At 60.0% G+C, this 26816-nt stretch overlaps 1 protein-coding gene and 1 pseudogene across 6 annotated transcripts in view; one reads left to right on the top strand and one right to left on the bottom strand.

Annotated features, from left to right (window-relative positions):
* Positions 1 to 26816, bottom strand: part of MPRIP (myosin phosphatase Rho interacting protein) — a 114490-nt gene that overhangs the window by 26762 nt on the left and 60912 nt on the right. For 3 of the 6 annotated variants that reach the window (XM_062216611.1, XM_062216610.1, XM_062216612.1), the window contains exons 4-11: positions 17877 to 18028; positions 14406 to 14490; positions 9599 to 9818; positions 7755 to 8268; positions 4088 to 4229; positions 3265 to 3378; positions 1558 to 1614; positions 483 to 551 (exon numbers count right to left, since the gene is read on the bottom strand). In XM_062216611.1, the coding sequence (XP_062072595.1) occupies positions 483 to 551; positions 1558 to 1614; positions 3265 to 3378; positions 4088 to 4229; positions 7755 to 8268; positions 9599 to 9818; positions 14406 to 14490; positions 17877 to 18028 (1353 nt within the window). The remainder of the gene's footprint in view (positions 1 to 482; positions 552 to 1557; positions 1615 to 3264; positions 3379 to 4087; positions 4230 to 7754; positions 8269 to 9598; positions 9819 to 14405; positions 14491 to 17876; positions 18029 to 26816) is intronic. The other 3 variants (XM_062216613.1, XM_062216615.1, XM_062216614.1) reach the window with 1 other exon arrangement.
* Positions 24618 to 24793, top strand: LOC133747438 (U2 spliceosomal RNA; annotated as a pseudogene).

Raw genomic sequence — 26816 nt, 5'->3', positions numbered from 1 at the left:
ACGTGTGGGGCGACTGACTCAGGAAGGAGATGCTTGCCTAGAGGGGGTATACTGAAAGGGTTCCTAAGAAGGAGTTCCGGGGGAAAGGTAACTGTAGAGTTGCCAGGCTGTTTTTCAAAGATTATTGTGTGTAGAAGCAGAAAAGGGAGCCGCCCCTGGTTGGTCTTTGACCATGGACTCCCCTGTCGCCTCCCTTCCACTGTTCCGACAGCGTGACTCACCACATCTCATCCTGAGCTCAAGTCTGATGTTTTTCAAAGAACAAAGGAAACCACACTGCTGGAAAGCACCGCACTCAGAGGCCTGGGCATGGCCTTGGGGGAGCCCGACACCACAGGCAGGAAGCCGGTGCTCACCATTCTCCCAGAACAGGAGGGGACACACACCCTGCAGAAAGCAGCTTACACAGGAAGCCTCTGGCTCCTGGACGCTGCTTGGACAGCCACAGCCGTCCCTGCCACTGCGGGAAGCCAGGCACTCACCTCCTCGGCCACGGAATCCCTGTAGTATCTCAGGCTCTGGTCAGCAAGGACAAACCAGTGTTTCTTCCACTGAAAGGAAAGCAGGATCCAGGTTCAATCCTACACAGCAACTGGTGCTGCAGGTGAGCCCAGCCGAGGCCTGGGCCCAGCCGAGCACGGGTCAAGCAGAGGGTGGACGGCACACGCAGGGCTCTGTTTGGGCCGCAGGCAGCCATGCGCTCACCACCTGGGGGTGAGGGGGCTTGCTAAGCAGCGGCTCCTCCTGTGAGGAGGCAGCACAGAGGGAGGGGTGGGCCTTGGCGAGGGCGCTCTGTGCCACAGTGGAGTGATCAGTGCTCTGCAGGCCTCCAGCTCAGGGTCAGAGGCTGCAGACGGTAGGCTGGCCCCATCAGAACACACAGCTGGCTGTGAAAGTGGCAGCTCCCTCCACAGGTGGTGGCCCGCGAGCCACAGCCACGGCCACGTGCCCCTGCAGCCAGCAGGAACAGACTAACCAGCCAGAGTCCCAAGTCTTCACTGGGTAGCAAGCAGGGGCACTTGAGTCTTCAGGCAAGGCCAAGGGCATTTGATACGGAGGAGAGAAAAAAATGACATTTTGGCACAGTGGCTCAGAAAGCAAAAAGGGGAACCTAACAGGCCAGGCATGCGGGCTCCTGCTCACTCTCCCCATCCACAGCACTGGGCCAGGTGGGCCTGACAGGGGCAGCGGTCAGGGGCTCCTCCTGCCCGAGCCTGGCTCGTCCCAGGGCCTCCCAACGCCACTGCAGCAGAGCCAGTCTCTTAGACAAGGCGTCCTGCGGCCTGGAGCCACCGCCCGCTTGGCTGCCTCATAGCAGACGCCAGCCAGCCTCAGAGCAGAGCCATTCCCTGTGGGGGGTGGCGGCAGCTGGAGGACCTCCAGTGGGGATCGTGTTGGAGGATGTCTCCACGCCAGTCGCTGACACCCCCACAGGCCACTGGGGGCGTGGCTCTGGAGCACCTCCCAGCTCTGGAAATGGGGGCTGTGAGCAGCTGGGGTCCCAGGGAGAGGGCCGACAGGCTCCCTGGGATGAGGCCCCAGCAGCCCCACGCTCACCTGGCCATCCTCGTACTGCTTGGTCAGCCAGCCTTTCTTGAAGTTCAGCAGGTCGGGCTGGGAAAGGGAGAGAACAAGAATGATCAGAGAAAGCCCCCGGTGTCCCGGGCGAGAGTGTGCTTGTGGTGGGTAGCAGGAAGAAGGGGCGTGGCTCAGGCACACACCTCCTGGAGAAAGGAGATGGTGGGCTGGCAGGAGAGGAGGCAGCCTGGGCAGCAGCAGCTGGGCTGCCCGGCCGCCCTGCCAGAGCCCTGCTGTGGCCCGCGTGGGGGCAGAGAGCAGACCCAGATGGAGCTTCTGCGTGATGGCCACAGGGCCGGCTGCAAGGAGAACCCAGAGGGTGCTGCAGGAGCCACAGGAGACTAAAGAGAAGCCTTGTCAGCAGAGGCCACGCAGGCCACTGGTCACCTGGTGATCCAGCGCCCGCCCCCCAAGAACCTGGACCGCAGCAGGAAGGCAGGGGCCGGCGCTGCCCGTGTGCGGCGCTCCCCTACTGCTATCCACGCAGGCGGGGTGTGGCCAGGAAGGCACGCTGTCTTCCCTCCCCTGGCCCCAGGCTCTCTGTGCATCCCCAGCCATTGTGACTGGAACTGGCTTTCAGGTCCTTCTGTATACCCAGGACAGGTGAGAAGCAGCCATGGGGCTGGCACTGTGGCGTAGCAGGTAAAGCTGCCGCCTGCAGTGCCGGCATCCCATATATATGGGCACCGGTTCGAGTCCTGGCTGCTTCTCTTCCCATCCAGCTCTCTGGGAAAGCAGTGGAAGATGGCCCAAATTCTTGGGCCCCTGCACTCATGTGGGAGACCTGGAAGAAGCTCCTGGCTTCAGATTGGCACAGCTCTGGCCATTGCAGCCAATTGGGGAATGAACCAGCGGATGGAAGACCTCTCTCTGCCTCTCTGTAACTCTGATTTTTAAATATATAAATCTTAAAAAAAAAAAAAAAATAGAAGCAGCCACAGCCAGCACGCAGCGTCCGAGGCCTCTGCTGGGCGGGGAACCACTGTGGGTGCCACGCAGGCCTGGCCCAGGCCGACAAGAGCAGTGAGAAGCCCCTCCGCACAGCCCGGCTTTGGCTCTGGCTTCACACTGCACTGTTCAACCACCCTTCCCACCAGAAGGGAAGGAACCCCAAGAAACAAGGAACCGCCAGCCCCAGAGCAGAGGGTTCTCTGCTCGCCCTGCCTCACTCAAGGATCCGTGAATAGTAAAAGCTCCTGGGCCACCTGGTGGTGAGGGTGCTGGGGACCCCACACAGGTGGACCCTGCAGGTTTCTTTCTCGGCTTCGCGCAGCCGAGCTACTCAAGGAACTCGTAAGTGTCTGAGACAAGAGGTGGTGAGCCGGTCACACCCTGGGACGCTGGAGAGTGGCAAGGCGGCGGCCAAAGTGCCCAGGCCATTTGGGCAGGTGGTAGACCTGGCGCTGAGAGCAGGACATGCTCCCAGGCGCCAAGGCACCACAAAGATGAGCGCCCACACCAGGAGAGGAGAGGGTGCGCACGTGGCCCCGACTCTGGGCCAGGCGGCCTCCTCCGCGGGACCTCCTTGAAGAGCGCAGGACGCTACACGGCCCTTGGTTCTGCCAGGCCCAGAAAAGCAAGGAACCGTCTGCTCCAACGGCCAGCGGGTCAGCGGGCGGGGTCCCCACCGACACAGGGACAGAGACAGACAGCGGAGGCCTGCAGAGAAGGTGGCGCCCGGCTCACCGTCATGGGGGACTCCGTGGACCGCCTGTCCAGTGACTTGGCTCTTCGGTGTGGAGACATGGGGGAGGCTGAGGCGTCTGAGAGCGGAGCTGTGGGGGCTTCGCTGGTGAAATCCTGTGGCAGAGAGCAGCCGCCAGTCAGAAGAGCCTGGAACGGCTCAGGCAGGCACAGGGTGAAGCGAGCCAGGGCCTTCCACCCTCCAAGAGCAGAAGAGGCCTTGCCCCCAGTGAGGGAGCAGTGTGGCAAGACAGGACTCCAGTCCTCAAGCACCCTGGCCATCTATCTTCTGGACACGCTGTCCCCAGCACCTTCTGGCCCCCACCCCCCCAGCTGTGCAGGGTCACAGAAAGATGAGCCTAAGCTCCATGGCAGGCAGGTACCAGGCACCTCACAAGCAAGAGAGAAGCCAGGAAGGAAGATGGGCTCAGACCAGGCAGCCTGGAGACGACAGGACGCAAGGGCAGACGGCCTTGTGGGCGAGTGGACGAGGGGTGCAGCTACCACTCCAAAGAAAGAAGGCGGGGGCAGGGGCGGGGGTGCGCTCAGCCTCACTGCTGGCTGCCACAAACAAAGGCTGCAGGCATGGCTGGCGTCTAAGACCACGAGAGTGTGTCTCAAGGAGACGGATGAAGTTTCGGGTGAGAGATGCAGAAGATGGTTTTGCCTGCGAGAGGAGGCTCAGAGACCAGAAGCCCAGTGGATGCGTGTGGCCCGGCGCCGCGTCGGGCTGGGGACTGGGAGGTGGGCAGGGTCCTGTGCTGCCTGGAGGCGGGGCCAGCCCTCCAGGCCCCTGCCCCTACTGGCCCGGAGCCCTGGCACTCACCCGCTTCCTGGGGAACGCCCTCTTCTCGCTGCGCCCCTGGCGAGTGTCGCTGGATGGTGGGGGCATGGCTGAGGCATTGGTCTCCATGTGCTCTGCCTTCTCAATGTCCAAGGCCTCGAATTTCTCAATTACCTGGGACCTCCTGCAAGACAGGACACGGGCTGCTGTGGTGGGAGAGGAAGTCCCTCCAAAGCCCCCAGCAGCTGGGTCTCCTGAGGGGCCACCCTGAGGGTGTGCTGCGTGTCACACAGCACTGCTCCCTCCACAGCGGGGCCGAGAGCAGCTCCCACTGGGCCTGCGCTGACCCCCGCCCTCTGCCCCACGCAGGGGGCCCTCAGGCCCTGTGGTGTGGACTGCCTTGACATTCACACAGCTCGGCACCCAGCAGCCTCTCCTGAGCCACAGACATGATTGAAAGGCAACCACCACCTCAGAGGGCCCCGCTCATGGCCCCCTCCCGGATCAGGTGCAGCCCCCACCCCAGGGCGCCCACAATGCAGCGAGAAAGAGGCCCATGAATTAACGGTGCTTCTGCCAACAGTGGAAAGGAATCAAAAATCCAAATCAAAACAAAAACAAGCAGGTTGATTTCGTGGGAAAGGCTGGCGGCCTCGTCAGGCGGTGAACTGCCGGAGCGGAGATGGGAGCGAAGCGGGCGGCACAGCAGAGGGCGGAGAGGGCAAGACCTGGAAGAAAACAAGGCTGGAGAATGAGTCGTAGAAAGGGGCCGCTGCTGAAAACCAAACAACGTAAACCAATCATCACAGACCCAAGAAGCACAGACCTGGGGCGGACGCCCCGCCGTGCCAGATCGGCCTCCCTGGGGCGGGCGGGCTGCGCGCTTGAGGGTGGCACCTGCACTCAGAGGGGCAGCCCTCCTCGCGGGGGGGGCCCTGCACTGTGTTCTGGGTGGGTGGCCAGGGCTGGGGGCAGGGAGGGAAGGGCCCCACTCCCAGAAGACTGCAACCTGACTCTTGGGGGAAGAAGAACCCTGAGACAGCCATGCCTTTTCTTGGGGCGGGCCAGCGTGAGAGCTGCTCCTATGCAGGCAACGCAAGGGCACCTGGGCTCTCTGCCCCCCTCCCCTAACACCCTAGCTTCCACACACAGCAACTTCTGCAGGAAGGGAGCTTGTGCCAGGCCAGCCTCCAGTGCCAGGGGGCGTCGTGAGAGCAGGAAGCTGAGGAAGCTGCCATATCACCAGGCAAGGAGGGGGCGCTTGGGGAGTCCAGGTGAGGAGGAGGGATCTGGGTAAGACCCTAGGCCTGCTGACAGGCCTGTGTGTGGCCACTCTGGCAAGAGGACCCCTCTGCCGGACCCAGGGGCCTACAAAGCCCCTGCTGAGCACGAAGTGGTGCACAGGGCCCAAACCACGTGCCAACTGCATGCTGCAGGGCCACGCGGCTCCAGACAGAAGTCAGAGAGGAGAGGGGAGGCCTACGGGGTCACAAGTCACTGGGGAGAGCAGGAAGTCACCACAGGTGCCTGTGAAGCACCACAGGTGTGACAGCAAACGCCTCCCTTGGCCGGCACAGCACACCGGCGCCTGCCCTTGCAACGCTCAGGTGCCCAGGGCACTGCCTTAGGCACTGACGGTAGGCAGGAGGGTCAGGGCCACAGGGCCAGCCTGGCTGTCTGTCACCAGCAGTTCAGCTGGGACCATGGCTTCCTCATGCTTGGTGGCCACAGGTGACTCACTATCCAAGACCCCTCGCAAAGGGCTCTGGGAGTCCGAACAGCACACAGTGTCACAGTCCAGGGCTCAGCAGGTTGGAACAGGGACTGCTCAGAGGGATGTGGCCGTCTGGAAACCACCACGAGGATCCCCAGGGGCCTGGCTTCCGGCTGGCCCGTTTGAGCCGCCATTCGGGCAGCTGTGGACCCTCTCCTGCCCTCACGAAGCTTCTGCTCTAGTCTACTGAGCACAGGGTGGGTCGCTTGGGATCAGAAAGCAGCCAGATGTCAGCAGGCCAGAGAGAGAGCGACGTTCCAGGGTGAGCAGCAGAGCGGGTGCCACAGGACCAACTAAAACCCATCACCCCAGGGGGCAAGGAGCATGCAGAGGCAAAGCCCCAGAAACAGAACCTGTCCCTGGCTGCGAGATGCGCATGAGTTTGAAACAGAGCCCTCTGAAAGGCAGCTGGGCCAAGCGGATGCACTGACGTTAATTCTGTGGCCTGGCAGTACCCCTGGGCGCGGCTGAGCCTGCTTCAGGGCCTCGACGCGGCCCACCATCTGCCAGCGCAAAGCCCCGGCCGCCTGCCCGCCCCCATGACCCTGAGCAAGACTTCCCTAAGCATCTACTCCTCGGCTGCTCAGGACGACACCTGGCCCCAGCCCCAGTCACATCAAGAGAGCCTGCTAAGGGACACAACGCTGTTCACCGAGAGGGTTGCCCGACTGGCAGGCAAACCCCTCATGGGGTCGTGCCAGGCCAGGGTCTCCGGCAGGAGCGGCTCAGCGGCCCCTAGAGGAGTGGCCCCAGGGGTCCTCAGGCCCTTCCCAGCTGGGACACGTGGTAAAGCAGGTGGGCGGCCAATGGTGAGTTAAGAAAGGAACAGGAGACAAAAGCGTCCCCTCTGACCTGCGCTTTGCGGGACAGGAGCCCACCTCAGCCCACCTCAACCTCTGAACCCAGCCAGGCTGGGGCAGTGAGCACACTGTGGGAACTTCTGGAACTCAGCTCTGAGTCTCTTTTCTGCACAGCCAACTTTTCTGGAAACCTAACGAAAGCCACATTTTCTTCCCAGAAAGCTGCAAATACGCTGTGTGTCGTGGCTGAGGCAAAGCTCCCGCCGGCAGGTGCAGGTGGGAGCCCCCGCCGCCCTGTCCAGGTGTGGGCTCAGAGGTCTCAGAATTTAAGCTCTGCTTGGTTCTAGGTGGGCAGGGCCGGCAGCAGGCCTGCTCTTCTCAGACAGCAGTCCAGTTCTGCCCGGCCATCTGAACTCGGCCTCCCCAGGACACAGGGGCTCGGGTCAGCCCCCTTATTTCAGGCAGGCCTGCGGCACACTCAGTGCCACTGGCTGCCTTGGGGGCCTCCCTGAGGGTCTGGGGAGGAACCGTGGACGCTCCTGCCCTCCTGCACAGCTGTCTGTCCTGGTACACCCTAACACCTCTTCCCAGAGGTGTCACCATGGGTGAGCCAGAGGCTGTCATCATGGGTCCTGAGACAGGAAGGAAACCATCTAACCCCACACGGCCCAGGCAGCTGAGAGCCCGGCAGGGCCTAGAGATCTGGTCCCAGGAGGCACAGATAAAGCCACAGGTCCCTGGCTCTGAAATCCTGCAACTGGCTGCCAGGAGCTGAGTTCTCTGGCCAGAGTCTGGGACCCCCAGCCCAGGCTCCTCCGTGCCCTGAGCACAAAGTGTGCTCCTCAAGAGAGCTCAGGGACACACAGAATGTGTGTGTGTGGGTGTGAGACAGAGAATGTGCATGCGTGTATATGTACATAGTGTAGTAGCAGTGTACACGTGTATGTATGACGTGTGTGAGGGCACACATGTACACGTGTGGCCAGGGTATACACACATGTACACATGTGCCAGGGTGATGTGCAAGACCATGTGTGCACACGTGTATGTGTGTGTGTACGTGTGTGCATAAGAGGGAACACACGTAAGGAGAGTGTACATGGATGTGGCGCTCTGCCTCCCGCCCCCTCCTTACCTCCGCTCATTGCCAAACAGACGGGCCACCTCTTCCCTGCCAGGGCTCCGGGCCCGAGTCCTACGCTCCAGCCGCCTTCTCTCCACCTGGAAAGCTTCTCGGTGGCTGATCCTGATGGCCTTGGGGACGTCGGCCAGGGTGGCATACTGCCTGCTGGCTTTAAAGGCAAAGGCACTGCCCGGTCTCTCTGTCCCCTGCCCCCCAGGGTGGGCAGAGTCCGTGTGGGCAGAGGGCCGACTGGCCGTGTGCAGGGAGCCGAGGGAGGTGCTGCAGACCATCCGGCTGGGTGCTCCAGGACCTGAGAGGTGAGGGGGATGACGGAGCTCCTGGGAGGGCGACTCAGGGCAACTATACCTGTTGGTGGGGGTGCTGGGGCTGGGCGGGGAGAGCGGCGGGGGAAGCTGCTGCTCCTCAGCCTTGAGGTCCTGCTTGGTCTTCTCCAGGGAGAAGTAGCCGCTCTCCACCCGAACTTTGCGGCCACAGTCCATGCGGTCGCTGCTCATGGCGCTCTCCTCTGGAAGAGGGAGGGTGAGGGGACCGGTCAGGGTGCTGCCAGCTCTCACTGCAGCAGTTTCCTGCAGAAGCCCACCCCAGGGGCTGGGGGACTGGGGGGCTGGGGCACAGCAGGATAAGCTGCTGCCTTCGATGGCTACACCCTGTATCCGAGGGCCTGGGATCAACTCCTGCCTCCACTTCCAATCCAGCTTCATGTGAACAACCTTGGGGAGGCAGCGGGGGAGGGCTCAAGTGCTTGCGCCCCTGCCATCCACCCGGGACACCCAGATGGGAGTTCTTGGCTCCTGGCTTTGGCCTGGCCCAGTCCTGCCTATTGTAGGCGCTTAAGAAGTGAACCAGCAGATGGAAGATTCTGCCTGTCTCTGTCTCGCCCCCTTTCTGTGTCACTCTTGCAGATTCAACAAATAAATGGCCCACAATGGGATCCAATTCAATAAATAAATGGCCCACATGGGATCCAAGCAGGGGCCACCTGTCTATTCTCTGAGTCTAGCACCCAACGTGCATGCCAAGTTAGAACCATGGGACAGGAACAGAATACTCTGATCATCCACTTTTTTTTGGCTCATCTCTCTCCCGGCCTGGCTGCCGCCCTGCCAGGAAAGCAAAACTTCTGCCCAGGACAGAGGGCTTCCCACCAACAAGTGCTTCCAACAAACACCAAGCAGGTAACCAACAACCAACCAGACCTCACATCTCCAAGCACATTTTTGGCATGTGAGCGGCAAAGGAAGTGAGACAGAGGAAAGGCGCTGAGGCTTGTAGGCTGCTTGTGGAGGATGGAGATGCCTCTGTCCACAGCTCACATAGAGCTCGTGCAAAGCTGGAACCACCGGGGCCGGCCCCAACCATCTACTCGTCTTTCACAGAAATGGTCTGTGCCTCCAGGGTCTGGGGCGAGGGAGGCAGAGATAGAAACACCACCCCATAGGGCAGTCCCGCAGCATGGGGCAGAGTGACACCAGCTGCTTCCTCCCAGCCCTTTCTTCCCACTCCAGCTGGGGCTGGGCACAATGCGGGCAGAGAGGACAGCGAGGACCCTGCCCTGACCACTGCTCCCATAGGCCACGGGCCACCTGAGCAATGAGCGCCAGTGCCTAACATGCCTACAAATGCAAACACAGCGTGAGGAAGCACAGGCCTCCTCCGACACCGACCTTGAGGCAGAGTGCCCTAGACCCTCCTGGCCACTGCCTTCCTCTCTTCCAGACGGGGACTAAGGCCAACACCAGAGGCCAGACCCGACTGAGTCCCCAGCATCCGCTCCCGTCTGCTGGGGTGGAGGCCTGCTCCAGCGCCAGGCACACAGGCCAGCGGCCTCCGCTCACCTTCTCTGCTTTCCAGCCCTGGCTCCCGCAGGGAGCTGGCAGCAGGAGGCTGACTCTGGCTGGGGCTCTGAGCCGGACTCAGGCTGCTCCCGTCCGGCTGGTCCTTGGCCCTCATTTCTTCCTGCCACAGTGTGGACTTGGTGGTGGGGACTTTCTCTGCGCTGGGAATGCTGCTGCTGCTGCTGCTGCTGGTGACAGCCACTTTGGCAGGCCCGGGCTCCTGGGGAAGAGAGAGGTGTTCACGTGGGCTCAGGAGCTGGCACCCAGGTCACCCACACAGGTTGGAGGCCTGGAGTCCTCAGAGAGCTCAGAGCAGAAAAGAAGCCCCTTCCCGCCGGCCCTGCGGCCTCTCCTGTGCAGCCCCTGGTGTCTGGAAGATGCACAGGGAAAGGCCCAGGGTTCCTGCTGGAGTCCCGTCCCCAAATGCATGCAAGCTCTCAGCACCCTCAAAGCCCACCAGCGCCCGAGCAGCAGGTCGGGGCTGGCTCTGACTTTGCCACTCGCAGACTTCCAGGCACTGCGCACACCTGCAAGGGGCGACAGACAGTGCGAGTATGCAGGGTGCCCGAGCTGGGCCCACACCTCTGTGGGTCCTCAGACTGAACATAGTACACCCAGGGGCACCCACGCCCAGCCAGCCCTGTGGCCTCAGCCACCGTCCACTTGGGGGTTGTCAGAAGTGAAGTGGAGCACACAGACCCCGTGGGACGGAAAGAATCACTGGATGCAAACCTGAATGCTCCCATGCCCCACTCCCAGATGGTCGAGTTAAAATCTCAGTGCCCGGGCAAGAAGGGGTGTTGGAGCTGGGTCCTTTGGGAGGCCATCAGCCATGAAGGCGGAGCCTCAAGGGTGGGATTAGCCCTTTCTACCTGCTGAGGACCAGGAAGGGCCCTCAACACACGCCCAGATGCTGAGTCCGCCTTGACCTTGGGCTTCTCAAGCCCAAGAAATGATGGATTTGTGCTGTCTATTGTTTATGAGATGTCTCATCTTGGTGTTTTGTTATAGCAGCCTAAACAGACATGGACACCAAACATCCCAGCCAACTCAGCGCGCGCGCGCACACACACACACACACACACATTCACTCATCCATCACACATGCACAAGCTCTGGCTCACTCCCACACTCACGCACTGCACGTGCTTTCTCACTCCCACATGTATGCACGCACTCACACGCACACACACTGTTCTCATATACACTCATTGCACACTCGCTCACTCCCACATGTACACACTCACTGCACATGCTCCCACACACACACACACTGCTCTCACTGGCTCCCACACCCATGTACAGACTGCACACCCTCTCGCTCACTCCCACACACGCACAGGGGAGATGCAGACTGGGAGCTGTGGGAAGGGGTTAACTCCCGCCTTTCGCTGGGTGGTTGGAATGCCACAAGTGGGGCTGCCTGGGGAAGAAGTGCTGGGGGGAGGGGCAGGCACCCAACAGACGCAGGGAGTCCAGTTCTGGACTGTGGAAATCCTGCACTCAACCCCACAACGGAAGAGCCCAGACGAGCAAGTGCGGGGCTGGGACCCCCGGGGCTACAGCACAGCTTACGGCCAGGGCCTCACCACCCTGCCCGGGGGTGTGCAGAATGGCTTCGGCCCCTCCCAGAAGTGATGCCCACCTCAGTGCTCTTGGAAGGAAGGGGCCACACACAAATGTCCAATGCCCTCTCACACCCTGCCGCCTGGCCTCTTTCAGCTCCTGTTAATCCGGTGTAAGAGCAGGTGTGCACCGCACCATGTAGCCTCACCTGGCCAGGAGGGGGCAGCCTCTCCACCACCACACAGCCCCAAAAGGAGGAAGACTAGAAGGGAGGAGGAAGACTAGAAGGGCAGGGAAGGCCTTGAGTAGGGTGCCTGGCCCAAAGCCATCATCAGCTTTGCAAGGTCTGCAGGCCTCACAGGCAACAAAAAACCCAGAAGGCTCTCAGGCCCAGGTCGGCTGCCCAGGCAGAGCCTCTACGGAAGCTGACTTCTCATAAGCAGATGTGACAGTTTCCCGACAGCTCTAAGATCCGAGGACACCAGGCCCCTCTAGCCAGCACCAACAACCCACAGGTGTGCCGCTTCCCCGACACAGTCACTCCAGGCCCCTCTGCCCTGCCCCTCCCTGATTCGGGGTCCATCCACTCAAAGTCCAGGTGGCCGGAGGCCCTGTACCACACTTGCGGGCCAGGCATGGGGCTCAGACTCCTGCAGTGTGCAAGTGGGAGGCAGAGGCAGGACACTGTCCTCAGGAGACTGGTCCCCTCTGCAGAGGGGGAGGTTGGCAGAAGTCACCAGGAGGGCCACAGAGAAAGGGGCAGGGGGCTATGCCCATGAGGGTCACGTCCCTGGCCAGGGGCTCCTGAGACCCCACCCCACCCCACCCCCGCCCTCCACACGCACACATCCCTTCCTGAAGCCTGAGACCCCCAGGCTGTGCACACATTTCTCGGGGCCATGCTGCTGCACACCCTCTCCCCTCCAGCCCTCTGCTCCTGAAAGATACACCGCCGCCGGCCTCCCCAGGGCCTCCTCCGCTCGTCTGGGGGCCTGCTTTCTTCCACTTCTGCGCTGAACTGCAGCGGGGACAAAGCCACTCCACCTTCCAGGGGAGCAGCGTGGGTGGGTGACAGGGAAAGACTTTTCTTCTTGTGAGCGAGTGGATGAGACGTCGGCCAGGCCTACCCTGGGGCCCCTGCACTGCCCACACTGCAGGGACCCGGCCCGGCCTGGGGGAGGCGGTGAAAGCCCCCCGGCCCTGTGCTGTTTCCTGGGTGGCCAGTACAGCTGCCCTGTGCGCGGCTGGCGAGGTCACAATGAAGGCTGTGCTGTCTCCCAGAGCCTCTCAGAAAGGGGTTTCAAAGCAGAGGGCAAAGAGTGAAAAGGGGGGTCAGGAAAGCTCGCCCAGCTGAGGGCCCTCACCACTTCTTGGAGAGCCGAGGACCCCCGGGACGGGAGAGGGGCCACTGACGCCCCTGGAGAAGTGGGAAGCCCTTGGAGAGGGGCTGGGGCTGAGCTGAGGGGAGGGGCGGGCCTCCCAGAGCTAGTGCTGGCCAGCAGGCAGTCCTGCCACCTCCTTCCTGCCCTGCTCTCCTCCCGATCAGCCTTTCCTTCTGCTGGCGGCTCAGTCAGTGGCTTCCGTAGTCCAGCTGTGCCTCTCAGGCCACAGGCTCTAAGCCAGGGCTGGACCTGCCTCTTTTCTCTGTCGTGGGCTCTGCTGGGACCCTGCCCCCACAGCCCCAAATGTGGGCCCCTCCCAGAGGCCAAGCATCAGCAGTCCCGGAGGGCAGGGCTGAGCCCGTCGGTGTCCAGGTGGCTCCATGTGGGACTCTCAGGCTACGCTGGGCCACGGAGAAAGAGGCCAGGTTCAGGGCCTTGGGCTCCTGCTGCTTTCACACGGGCCTTGAACCCAGGGACAGCCTGCCTGCAGACTCCAGCCCAACCTTGGACGCGTCTCCCCTCTGCAGAAGTCCCTGTCACTAGGTGGCCTCCAAGAGGGAGCTAGGGACCTGCTGGGGCTCATGGGGGCAAGGGAGCCCGGCCCCCCGGGGACCAGCTGGCTCGTTCTGCACAGAGGGGCCTTCAAGCCGGCCGGGGTCCAGCGAGGCCACTCCTCCAGCTGGCCTGCGCCTCTTGCACCACAGTTACCTTATTTGGAGGCAGAGCTCTGTGCTGTGCCATTCCCAAGGCATCACCATGGGAACACGGCTAACGCTCAACAGCGTTTTTCTGCCCGAGGATTTTTTTTCTCAGACCAGGCGGCGTTGGGGGATTTAAGTAACTGCTCTTCCCCAGCTGGAAGCTCCATTTTCTGTCTCCAGAAGCTACTGTGAAGGCCTATTTTGCACATCGCTCTCCAGGGGATGCTGCTCTGGGCACCTAGGGTACTCCTGGGGAAGGGACGAGAGGGGACACCGGGTGGACGCCCATCTGCTGAGGACATGCCCAGCTGCACTGGGCTGGAGGGAGGGCCTGTGTGGGGAAGGGACACAGGTTGGGCACCCTGCCCCTGTGCAGCCCACCCCAGCCACCACAGCCCGGTAAGGCAGGGCCCCACGGGAGGCAGGATTCCATCAGGGGCCGACTCTCTTCATATTCGTGGGCTGCTGGCCTTGTGATGCCCAAGGGACCTCAGCGTCCACCCTGTTCACTCTTGGGAGGCTGGGATGCCCTGTAGGCAAGGCCCTGGTGAGGGTAACATTTGGCACGGAGCTCAGACAGGCTTAGTGACATCCGGGCCCAGTGTGTCCTGTAGCATTCAGGGTAACAGCAATGAGGGACCAACCAGCCCACTATGCAAATTAGTTAGCTGAGGCTCAGAAAGGTTACCCCACTCCCCTGGGGCCCTAGGAGTCGGGGGCACTGGAGCAGGTACAGATCCCTTCAGTGCCCTGAGCCCCTGCAGACTGGAGGGTGGGGAGAGGGCCAGGGAAGGAACACTCATCCTGGTCACATGGGAGAGGGAAGGGGGCCCTGAGAGCCCCTCCCTAGGCCAGGTCTCTCCAGATTCCCTCCAGTCCAACCTGCTGCCTGGGGGCCACCTCCTCCCCTGCACAGTGGCCATGAAGCGATGCACCCAGCAGGTGGCCCCTCTGGCATGCTCCTCCCTCGGGCAGCCCAGGGGCACTCCAGCGGCTGCCCTGTACCTGTGGTTCAAAGCATGTGGGAAGCAAGGAGGGGTAGGCGCAGGGCTGGTGACCGCCTCAGCCGTGGCCCAGTCCTCTCCCCTACCCTCTGGTCCCTTCTTCCCAGGTCCCAGGCCCAAAGAGAGGACGTCACCCGGCCAGCCCAGCACCTACCTGTGGTGTGGGCGGCTCCACTTTCCGTTTCTTCTTCTGGTTCTGCTTGTTGGTCCTGGGATAGACCATGAGCATCTCCAGCCACCTAGGAAGAGAAGAGCCAGGACACCAGGTGAGACCCAGGCTCTCAGGGACTATGACACCTGGCCCTGCTGATGTGGGCCAAGCTGCCGGGCCTCGGGCAGAGCCAGGCATCGCCCCAGATGGAAGTGCCTGCAGGGCAGACTCGGGCAAGCGCAGGCCTAGGATGTGGACTCCACCCTGGCAGGGCGCAGGCCTGACCACGGGCCTTGGGGCAGTATGGGAGGGCATGGCAATGCTGTCCCCAGGGCCTGGACTTGCCTCTAACGCTGCCCTTCCAGGGTAGATGTGGGCGGGTACAGAGGGGCTGCAACTGGCAGCCACCTGGGGCTAGCAAGGCAGATGCTGGCCCTGAGGCAGGAAACCAGGAGTCGCACAAGCGAAGTTCTCCGTGGTGGTCACCTTGAGGGGAGAGCAGCTGATCTCCTAGGCTGCATCCTACACAGGGAGGGTGCAGACACCCCTGCACTGGGAGAGTCGGAGAGGGCTGCTCAGGGAGCCCCCAGGGCCCGTGTGTTGGAGGCATGCTCGGGGCCAGTATGGGGCAGGGCAGGGCAGGGCGGGGCTACCGGCAGGAGGCTGTGGCTCCGGATCCGCTCTGCTAACCAGCTTCTCAGGGCTTTGTTCCCAGCATGTCTGAAATCAGGCCAAGGACCACTGTGATCACCTTTTTATGAGATTTTATGAAGGACAAAGGAACTGAACAGGGGTTTGCTCGCTGGGGCTTCGTACCAGTCCTGGGGGGCTGGAGGAAGTGGCGGGAGGCATGGAGCGAGGAAGGGCCCTGCTCCTGGAAGCTGGCTCCAGCCCGGGGTCTGGGGTGGCCAGGCAGCCCCCACATTCTCTTCAGAAGGGAAGGAAGTACAGGCCCTGCCACTCTAGGTCCTCCTCAGGGTACCAGGCTGCGGGCGGAGCCCAGGGCATCCAGGAGCACGCTGAGCAGGCCTAAGGAGAAGGCCTCGTGTCGCCTGCGTCAGGAGGTAGAGAGAGACTGCCTGGCTGACGCTGACGTCCAGGGAAGCCGGACGTGGCACAGGGGCTGCCCTCAGGCAGCTCAACCCAAGGACAGTAATGCTCCACTGGCTCAGAGAATGAACAAACAGGACAGCCAGGTCAGATTCCGGCCGAGGTCCTGCAGGGTGCTTCTCCACGGCCCCAGAGGCCAAAAGGCGGCAGCCTGGGCCCTGGGCAATCTGCTGCTCCCTCCTCTTCACCAGCGCTGGCCAGGAGCAGAGCACGGGAGAAGCTAGCACAGGAACCGAGCAGGCACGCGACGTCGGGGTACGCGGCAGCCTGCAGTAACAGCTGCCGTTCCCGCCAGGCATTCCTGAGACCCACGAACAGGCCTGACACCGTCGCTCGGCGTCACTAAGGAACCTGGCAGCAGGGCCTGAGGAGAGGAGAGGGCTCGCCACAGCACTGCCCACTGAACAGAGCGGCTGGGCTCTCAGAAGGGGCTGGCTGGCCCGCTGTTGTCTGGGAATGGGACGGAATATGTCCTCGGCACTTGGGTTGTCATGGAAGTGTCTAGCGTCACCCAGATGTGTCACAAATATAATGTAGTGAAGAGAGGGGGTTGAATGTGGCACAGCTGTGGGCACCAGACCCCCAGCTCTGGGGCAGAGCCATCTGGGTGAGCCGGGGCGACCAGCTGCTGCCGCAGGTCTGCTCCAGGAAGAACTCAGGAAGCAGGCCTGGTGGGACTCTACCGATTCCCCCATCTCCTCACCCCCTGACCTAGGACTCAGGCTGGGTGATGGCTCCCTGGGCAGCAGCAGAGGTGAGCCAGGAAGTGCAGACCTGGAGGGCACCTGCAATGGGTGGACGTGGTTTGAGCGGCCCCCGGGGCTTCACAGGTTAGAATTTAGTGCCCAATCACAGGCATCAGAGGGTGAAAACTGAATCTGACTCGGGAGGTGGTGGGCGCTGGCAAGGTCCCTAGGTGTCCACACCTGAGTCTTGGTGACGTGGTGTAACTAACTGGCTAAAATTTAGGCGAAACGGAACTCATACCCCTGCAAAATGATGCATCCCAGGACCATGTTGGTATCCGACTGAGGTACCACCCCCTTTCCTGTAAGAAGAGGTGGAAGCGGGAGGGGGCGCTCTTTCCCCCTTGGACCTGCTCACAAGCACGGCCCTAGTGTCTTCCCACCGTCTCGGGTGCACCTTCCCTCGGCTGAGTCCTCTCACATGGGCCTGGCACATGGGCTCATGTGCCGTTTGCCTGTCTCTCTCTCGTTTACACACCACTCTTTGCACACGTGCTGGGGGGCGGCCCACACTCACTGCTACCAGCCTCTGCTTAGTATCTGCATCTGTGCCACAGGGCGAGGACCTGGATCAACCTCTGTATATTCATCGCCCACACCGCTGGGGCTGCATAAGCAGAGGCAGTGAGCAGAAGAGAAAGACGAGCACCCCGTCCCTTGTCGTGGAAGCCCTGGGCTACCGGGGACTCTGCCAGTGCGAGGGACACCCCACCCCCCCAGCCTTGCAGCAGCTCCGGAAGCACGGGCCTGGGGAGCCCCAGCTCCTCACAGTTTGCCTGTCAGTGGTACTGGCGCCCAGAATGGACTGACAGCGCCTTCTAGTGTGGGCCGAGGCCACACGTGGCGGGTTCTGGAATAAGGGAGAGATGCAAATGCTCCCCTGGTTTGTCCCAGGGCTTTAGGACGTGCATGCGAAGGGCTGCCAGCAGAGGGCTCTGCTGCCCCCTCACTCAGCTGCCAGGGCTGGGGCTGCTACAGCGAGGCAGTGCTCTGGGTCGCCCGTGTGCTTGCCCCAAAGTGCTCTGCGCTGCGGTCATCAGCCTGCAGCCCAGATGTACTCTCCCCAGGGCTTCCGAATCGGCCTCACCTGCCTCCTTCCCAACCTGAAAGGGCGCCAGTGGACTCCCTGGGACCTGGGTGCACCACACACAGCTCTCCATCGCGGCTCAGGCTGCTAGGAGCAAACACCCTGCTGCTGGGCCAATTGCCCCGGAAGGCAGATGCTGCTGTGGGCTCAAAGGGGCCGGGCTCGTGCCCCCCGGAAATCAGCTTCCTTAAAACTTGGCCCCCTTCCACACTCAGGCTTCCCAGGCCTGCACACGGCGAGTGAGGGGAGATTTACTCAATCTTCCTACCTGGCCAAGGAAGTCAGGTGAGGGGCGGCTTTCTGTGCGAGACCCGGAATGTGACCAAGGCCCACACATGAGCCAGGTGGGACCCCAGGTGTGCATGTGTGTGTGTGCATGTTTATAGTAGAGAGTCCAGCGAAGAGGACATGGCAGCCTGGACACAAGAGCAGCCTGGTAGGTGTGAAGCGTGAGGTGAGGCCCAGGGAGCAGACACCTGGGAAGCCTGCGGCGCCACGGCCGACACGCCGCCGCTGCGCATGAGCACTCACCCGCTGATGGTCTCCTTGGTCTCGGCCCTGATGAAGTGCTCCTTCTCGGGCGTCAGGATGCACAGGGAGGACTTCTGGCCGGTGCGGCCCTCGCCGTCCACCACGTCTGTGCACTGGTTCATGTTGATGGTGCCTTGAGGGAGGGTTGTGGGCTGTGGGAAGACAGCAGGGTCACAGAGAGGCCAGCAATGGCTCCTCTCCCTCTGTGGAGAGCAGCACCCCGGCTCTGCCTACAGGACGGCACGGGGAGACGGGTGACCGAGAGTCTAGCCTCGAGGGAGGGGGGCTGCTGACCCAAGAGCACACTGAGATAGCTCCAGAGCAGGCGGTCTCCAGGCAGCAAGCCTACCTGAGGAGCAAGGAGAGGCCAGAGAGAAGCTGCACCCCCGAGCGCCAGCTGGGGGTGGGAGGGACGGAACCAGGCACCTGTCCCGCCAGCACTGACACGACACACCCTAACCTCCCTGACAGCCAAAGCTGTAGGACACTGAAACCAGGAACAGAAACCCAGAGCCAGGCTTTCAGAGATTCCCACGGAGTTCAGGCCAGACCAGCGGAGCCTCCTAGAGATCTGCTAGCTGTCGATGCCTGTACTCCCCAGAGGTGAGGATGCTTTGGCAGGGGGTGGGGGAGGCACGGTGGCCTCCCAGGACCTTGTCCCCTCCGCCTTCTGTGCTGAAGGGGCCACAGGGATGCCACGGCCTGCAGGGCCCAGATGCCCAGCAGCCAGAGGGAGGGCAGGCTCTGAGTCCACCTGCTCTGGGGCAGCTGGCAGCTTCGCCGCGGGGCTCACCAGGAGCCTGCCACTTCCTGGGTCTCATCCCTGGAGAAGCAGTGTGGAACTGGGAGAAGAGTGGGATGGTCGGGCTATCCCTCCCAGGGCTCTAGAGGTCCCACCCCCTACCACCAGTGGAGGGAAGGGTCTGACTCACAGAGCAGGGGGCTGGGCCTGGCACCACACACCACATACCACACACACACACACACACACACACCCAGTTCCTCTGTCAAGCTCAGGTTAGGCACAACCTCCCCGGACCCTGGCAGCTCAATCCACCTCATCTTTCTGCCATTTCCATCCAGCTGGCCTGTGGGCACCTCGACCCACCTGCACCTGCCTGAAGCCCACTGGAGGGCTCTGTGAGGCAGACCCTGCTTGCCACAGACTGTGGCTGCTGTGTGGACAAAATGACAAAGACTGTCGCAGGGCCTGACTCCCACCCCAATCTTTGGGTTCATGGTGTCAACAATGCCAACAGCATCTCATCTGTGCCATGGTGTCAGCAACCAACACCACACACACCACACACACAGACGAGTAACACCTGTCAACAGGGGGCGGAATGGTGGTGGCACTGCGGCACAAGGTGCGCAGCCACCTGCAACACCAGCGTCCCACATGGGGGCAGGGGCGGGTCTCCACTGCTCTGCTTCCGATCCAGCTTCCTGCTAATGGGCCCAAGAGCATGGGCCCCAGAACCCATGTGAGAGAGGCAGATGAAGTTCCAGGCTCCTGGCTTCGGTCTGGCCAAGCCGCTGGCCATTGTGACCATTTGGAGAGTAGACCAACAGATGGAAGATCCATCCCTCTCTCACACTCTGCCTTTCAAATAAGTAAATCTTTAAAACAAGGAAACATCCTATTATAAAATCAGATGAACTCATTTTCCGCTAGCCTGGCACCAGCTGTCCTTAACATCAGCTCCATGGAGGTATAATACACACACACACACACACACAGCGACGATGACCCAGCTCACTCACAAAGACCGTAGCACATTTCCACCGCCCCCCTGAGAGTCGGGACCACGAGTGATCACAGAGGCGGCAGCCACCAGTCTGTGCACGGATGGAGTGCGGACATCTCACGGAAACCGAGCTTCCACACTTCACTCCTTTTGTGGCCCAAGCCTATTCCCTGGTGCAGACGGACCACACTATTTAGTCAGCACTGACAGAGCCCAGCGGTTGCGAGTGGCACCGCTGCTCATGTGGACATGTGCCCGCATGCTTCTAGGTACAGATCCCGGCGTGGAAGCCCTGGGTAAGGTATCAGTCTTTGAGGTGCTGCCAAACCATTTCCCAAAACAGCTACACCACTATATGTCTGCCCCAGCAATGCAGACAGGATCTGCTGTTAACTTAAAAAAATGCTGCCAACTCTTTTCATTTGTTCATTCTTTAAAAAAAGATTTATTTATTTGAAAGTCAGAGAAGGAGAGAGAAAAAGAGATATTCCAGCTGCTGGTTCACTCCCCAGATGCCCAAAACAGCCAGAGCTGGGCCAGGCTGAAGTCAGGAGCCTGGAATGCCATCCCAGTCTCCCTCATGAGTAGCAAGCACTTGAGCTGTCTGCACTGCCTTCCCAGGCCAGGAGCGGGGAGATGGATAGGGAAATGGAACAGCCAGAATGCGAACTGGTGCCCACTTGGGATGCTCCCATCACACGTGGCGGCTTAACCTGCTACACCACACCAGCCTCCTGGTGGTGACTTTTCAACACGGCTTCCAAGCGGTTCTCTCTGCCCCTTGTCACAGTCCTCCGATGAGGACTGACACCTTCCCTATCTCCTCATCCTCTCCCAGACACCCACAGCCCCGTGCGAAGGCACCGCCGATGCTCCAGGGACTTCTCCAAGCTCACAGTGCAGGAAGCAGCAGTGTGAGGCTTGCACCCTTGGACTCTGGCTCTGGGGTTGGCCCTTTCACTACTCCACACTCAGCTGTGTCTGTGGGGCTCACCCCCAAGGTTTCCCAGTAGCCCCCTAGATGGGGCTGCTGCCCACAGGCCAGCACCTGCCCATCTGCTCACCTGCCCATCTGCGTTCTCAGCACAGAACAACAGGACAGTCTCAGGACAGAACATGTTCCAGGGAAAAGTGCTGTGACGCAATGGGTAAAGCCACTGCCTACAGCGCCAGCATCCCACATGGGCACCGGTTAGAGTCCTGGCTGCTCTACTTCCAATCCAGCTCCCTGATAATGTGCCTGGGAAGGCAATGGAAGATGGCCCAAGTGCTCGGGTCCCTGCACCCACATGGGAGTCCTGGATGAAGCTCCTGGCTTCAGCCTGGCCCAGCCTCAGCCATTGCAGGCATCTGGGGAATGAACCAGTGGATGGAAGCTCTCTCGTGCGCACGCTCCCTCTCTCACTCTCTCCCTGCTTCTCCTTCTCTGTAACTCTTTGAAATAAATAAATAAATCTTAAAAAAAAAAAAAAAAGGAGAGGAGAGGAGAGGCCGGTGCCATGGCTCACTTGATTAATCCTCTGCCTGTGGCACCGGCACACTGGGTTCTAGTCCCGGCTGGGGCACCGGATTCTGTCCCAGCTGCTCCTCTTCCAGTTCAGCTCTCTGCTGTGGCCCGGTAGTGCAGTGGAGGATGGCCCAAGTGCTTGGGTCCCTGCACCCTCAAGGGAGACCGGGAGGAAGCACCCAGCTCCTGGCTTCGGATGGGCGCAACGCCAGCTGTGGCAGCCATTAGGGGAGTGAACCAACGGAAGGAAGACCTTTCTCTCCGTCTCTCTCTCACTGTCTATAACTCTAACTCTGCCTGGCAAAAAATAAAAAAAAATTTTTTAAAAAAAAGGAGACGAGAGGAGAGGGGAGAGGAGAAAGAGGAAAGGAGGGGAGGGGAGAGGGGAGGGGGGGGAGGGGAGAGGGGAGAGGGGAGAGGGGAGAGGGGAGAGGGGAGAGAAAAGAAAAACCACTCCAGCAGGGCGCGGACCCTGAGCTGCAAGGGCAAGTATCTAGGCTGTAACCCAAATCCAGCCGGAGTGCATCTGCTTCCGGTGCTGGCAGCAGCGACGTCCGCTCCACAGAGCTCTCTGCCCTAATTCTACACCTCCAGGGGTTAGGAACCCAGGTCTTCAGAGGCTGAGCATCAGTGGTTTTGATTCATTCATTTTCCGAAAGAGATGGCCATTCACAGGCTATGGACCCCACCACCACCCCACATTACGGCTTCCCTGGTTCCCCTGGCCACAGCTAGGATGGCAGAACTGCTACCAGGAGGGGACCACACGGGAAAGTACAAGACAAGGGTCTCTCTGCAAAGAGGTAGCGCACCCAGTCGGGAGCCTGGCCCTTCCGCCTGTCCTACACCTGCTCACCCACAAGAGCAGGAAGCCCTGGTGCCCTGCGGCCAGGTGACCTGTAGGCAGTCACCGTCACAGTCCACAAAACAGTGGGACCGGCCCGGCCGCAAAGAACAGCCCCGATACTGTCCTCATCCAGGCCGTGTCCACACCACACTGCCTCCTGCAGAAGGCGGCCCTGGTTCTGCACCCCTCCCCAGCCATCAGCAGCCCTCATGGGAACAACCGGGAAGAAGCCTGGCCAGCTGGGTCTGCAGGCTGCAGCCACGGCATGGGCTGGGGAACCTCCTCACTGGGCTCCGTCAGCACAGGCTGGGGTGGGGAGGGGCTCAGGACCTCCTGAATGCTTGAAAGGAACAGGCTGGAGCCAAACTGGCTCAGGCCCAGACCTCACCACCACAGATCTCACCAGATCATCCTCTGTCAACTGCTCCTGCGGCCTCCCAGCCCCCATGACTTAACCTTGCTGACCACCCCCACCTCCCAGCCTGCCTGCTGGCCTGGGGGCCTCAGGGCCCCCCCTGCTCTGTCCTCACCTCTGTGATTCCTGAAGGGGCGGGCCCTGTACAGTGCCTACAGGTCACACACGTGTTCTGCACACAAGGCTGTCAGGGACCTGACACAGGTTAATGGCACTCACTTCTGCACATCCCAAATGAGCCCCAGAAAGTATCTATGAGTGACAACCGTCCAGATTTCTACTTTAGACTGATTTATTTATTTTAAAGATTTATTTATTTATTTGAAAGGCAGAGTTACAGAGAGAGAAAAGGAGAGGCAGAGAGAGAGAGAGAGGTCTTCCATCTGCTGGTTCACTCCCGACATGGCCACAACAGCTGGAGCTGGGTGGATCCGAGGCCAGGAGCCAGGAGCTTCTTCCAAGTCTCCCATGCGGGTGCAGGAACCCAAGGACTTGGGCCATCTTCTACTGCTTTCCCAGGCCATAGCAGAGAGCTGGATCAGAAGTGGAGTAGCCAGGACTTGAACTGGTGCCTACATGGGACAGTGGCACTGCAGGTGAGGCTTTACCCACTACGTCACAGTGCCAGCCCCTAGACTTATTTATAGGACAAACATTTGTATATATATACATTACATATAAATGTGTTTTAGATTTATTTTACTTATTTTGAAAGTGTTAGAGAAGGGGAGAGACAGAGAGTACTTCCATCCACTGGTTCACTCCCCAGCAGATCTCCCACATGGGTGCAGGGGCTCAAATACCTGGGCCATCCTCAGCTGCTTTTCCCAGGCCATCAGCAGGGAGCTGGACATGAACCGGTGCCCATATGGGATGCCAGCATTGCAGGCGGTGGCTTTACCCACTATACCACAGCGCTGGCCCTGTAAGTGTTTTCTTTATAAAATATCAACAACAAACTTCGCTAAAATCTGATTCAACAGGACGAGGTCTGTGCGAAGCCCAGAGAGCCCCAGGCTCTGTTCTCACACAGAACGCAGGGCCTAGGGCGGGCCTCACTTCCAGGGTCCCTGGCCTTCCCTAGGGCGCCTAGGGCCACGCGTCATCTGCAGCCCCCACTGTGGCCTCAGGCAGGACTTCAGAGCTCGAAGTCAAGAGGTGGACGTGGTGCTGAGTCCAGGACAAGATGGTCGAGAGAGGAGGGCCCAGATGAGTGGGTGTCAGGGGCTGTAACTGGGGCGGGGGGTGGGAGGGGGTTAGGGGGTAGATGGCCAAGACTGCAGGGCCTCATCTTTTTTTTTTTTTTTTTTTTTTTTGACAGGCAGAGCGGATAGTGAGAGAGAGAGAGAGACAGAGAGAAAGGTCTTCCTTTGCCGTTGGTTCACCCTCCAATGGCCGCCGCGGCTGGCGCACCGCGCTGATCCGAAGCCAGGAGCCAGGTGCTTCTCCTGGTCTCCCATGGGGTGCAGGACCCACACACTTGGGCCATCCTCCACTGCGCTCCCGGGCCATAGCAGAGAGCTGGCCTGGAAGAGGGGCCACCGGGATAGAATCTGGCGCCCCGATTGGGACTAGAACCCGGTGTGCTGGCGCCGCAGACGGAGGATTAGCCTACTGAGCTGCAGCACCGGCCGCAGGGTCTCTTTTAAGAGTGATGAAAAACATTCAAAAATTAGATTGTGGTAATGGTTGTACAACCCTGAGGTTACCTAAAAGACAATGACTCCCTACACTTAGAACAAAACAAAGTCCTGCACACATCAGAGCCCCGGGGTTTGAATCCCAGCTCTGCTCTCAACTCCAGCTTTCTGCTAATGCCCCCTGAGAGGCAGTGGTGATGGCTCCAGTGCCTGGGCTCCCGCCACCCACACAGGAGACCTGGGAGTTCCGGGCTCCTGGCTTCAGCCTGGCCCAGTTCTTGCTGTTGTGTCCATTTGAAGAACTAACCAGAAGGAGGAAGATATCTCTGTCTTTCAAACAGAATGAAAATAAATTTTTTTTAAAAAGTAAAACACTGCACAGAGAAGACAGCCCAGGCCCCGCAGCCTGGAGCCTGGCCTGAAAGGACTGCCGTGCTTGCCCCACATCCCAGGACTGGAAATGAGACCTAGCTGCCACTACTGTGTGTGACGGGAGCAGCCAGGGTCCTGACAGTCCATCCACAGGGCTCTGACCACAGAGGCCTCCACAGAGCGGAGGGCCCCCTTTGAAAAGATTCAGCCCCATCAATTCTCGGCCTTTTGGCTAAGATCAAGTATAGTATCTATTCTTATCAGCTTAAAAAGATTCAGCCCTGTGACAGTTTGATACCTGACTGCTCTACTTCTGATCCAGCTCCCTGATAAAGACCCAGCAAAAGCAGGGGAAGATGGCCCAAGTGCTTGGGCTCCTGCAACCCATGTGGGAGACCCGGAAGAAGCTCCTGGCTCCTGGCTTCAGCCCAGCCCCACTCATTTCAGCCAGGTGGGAGTGAACCAGTGGATGGAAGAGCTCGCTCTCTCTCTCTCTCTCTCCCTCTCCAACTCTTTCAAATAAATAAATAAAAGCCTCAAAAAAAAAAAAACAACAACAACAACAACAACAAACCACCTGTCCTGTTCAGCTCTTGTCCCACTCAGAGGCACCTCGGTCTTTGTGGAGTAACAGGTTAAGCCATTACCTGCAATGCTGGCATTCCATATGGGTGCTGGTTCAAGTCTCAGCTGCTCCACTTCTGATGCAGCTTCCTGCTAATGATGTAGGAAAAGCAGAAGACGGCCCAAGTGCTTGCACCCACAAGGCAGACCTGGATGAAGCTCCTGGCTCCTGCCTGGCCCAGCCCTGGCCACTGTGGCCATTTGGGGCGTGAACCAGCGGATGGAAGATCAATCAAACACTCTCTCTCCCCCTCTCTGTAAAGCTGCCTTTCAAGTAAGTACATCTTTAAAGGAAAGGAAAGGGATGCCCTGGGATCTCCGAAGCACCTGGGCTTGCAGGGATGGACAGAGAGGGAGCGCTGGTGCTCAGCCAGCCCCTGGAACGGCGGTGGGTGGGCCGTGCCTGTGGCCGCACACACAGTAGTGGTCTGGGAGGCGTTCTGGAGTGGTGTGGAAACGACCCATTCAGGGCTTTCGGGGGTGTTATCAGAGCCAGCTGAACTCATTTTTTCAAGAAAGAACAGAACACAAGGACCCTTTTCACTTGCTGCCAAGACCAGGAAGTTCCTTTGTACACCTGCTGTGCCAGACCTGCCTGCCGGCCGCTGCTGGCTGGGCAACAAGATGCTCGGGCCCCTCCACGGGGCCAGGGGCCTCTGCCAGAGGAAGCCCTCGCTCACCTGCCACGGCCCGCCCTCCTCCTACCAGGGAGCAGGGCCTCACAGCTGGCTGGCAGGCTCTGTCAGAGCTACACCCCAAGGCAACCATGACCTCAGAATGGGACAAAGACCTCAGTGTAAGAGCTGCTGAGGGGAAAAGCTTCATGACAGTGGGCTTGGCGATGATTTCCTGGATACGACACCAAAAGCACAAGCAACAAGAGAAGAAAATAGGTAAGCTGGACTTCATCAGAATTCAAACGTCTGCACATCTAAGGGTGCTGTTAGGAGAATGAAAAGGGAAGCTGTCCAAGGGAAGCACCTGCAAATCATCTCTCCAGTACAAGACCAATGCCCACAAGTCAGAAAGAACTCCTCAAATCAACAAGCAACTACAAAGTGGGCACGGGCACAGGTGCTGTGGCACAACACATTACATGGCTGCTTGGGACGCCCACGTCCCATACTGGAGGGCCTGGGTGGAGTCCTGGCTGCTCTGCTTCCAATCCAGCTCCCTGCTAATGCACCTGGGAAAGCAGCCAAGGCGGCTCAAGGAACTGGGCTCCTGCTACCCGTATGGGAGACTGGGATGGAATTCCCAGCTCCTGGCTTCAGCCCGGCCTAGCCCTGACCATTGTAGCCATTTTGTGAGTGAACCAGGGGATGGGAAAAAAAATCTGTCATTCTGCTTTTCAAGTAACAATAAATTTTTTAAAAAAGGGCAGTGGCAGGGAGGCAAAGGATGAGTAGACAATGAAAAGACATTCAAATCTCAGGTCATTGGGGAAGTGCGAATCCAAACTATACAACAGAGAGTGCTTCACACCCACTATGGTGGGATTAAACACACAGTCAGAAAGCAGAAAGTGCTGGTGAGGACCCCGTGCAGAGGTTCCTGGGAACAGAACCTGCCCCATCCAACACGGATTTACTGTATTATTGAGCAACACTATTCTGAGTACACACCCCGAAGAACTGAAAACCAGGACCTAAACAGGCGTTCATACATCCACGTCCACACTGCAAAGCTCACAACTGCCAAAAAGGAGAAGCAACACACCTGTCCATTACAGGTGAACGGGAAGAGGTGGTGTGTGTGCACCACAGGTAGACAGCACGTCACCTCAC

The sequence above is a fragment of the Lepus europaeus genome, chromosome 18, assembly GCF_033115175.1.
Source record: "Lepus europaeus isolate LE1 chromosome 18, mLepTim1.pri, whole genome shotgun sequence".
NCBI classification, from domain to species: Eukaryota; Metazoa; Chordata; class Mammalia; order Lagomorpha; family Leporidae; genus Lepus; species Lepus europaeus.
This window is presented reverse-complemented; position numbering and strand designations above follow the sequence as displayed.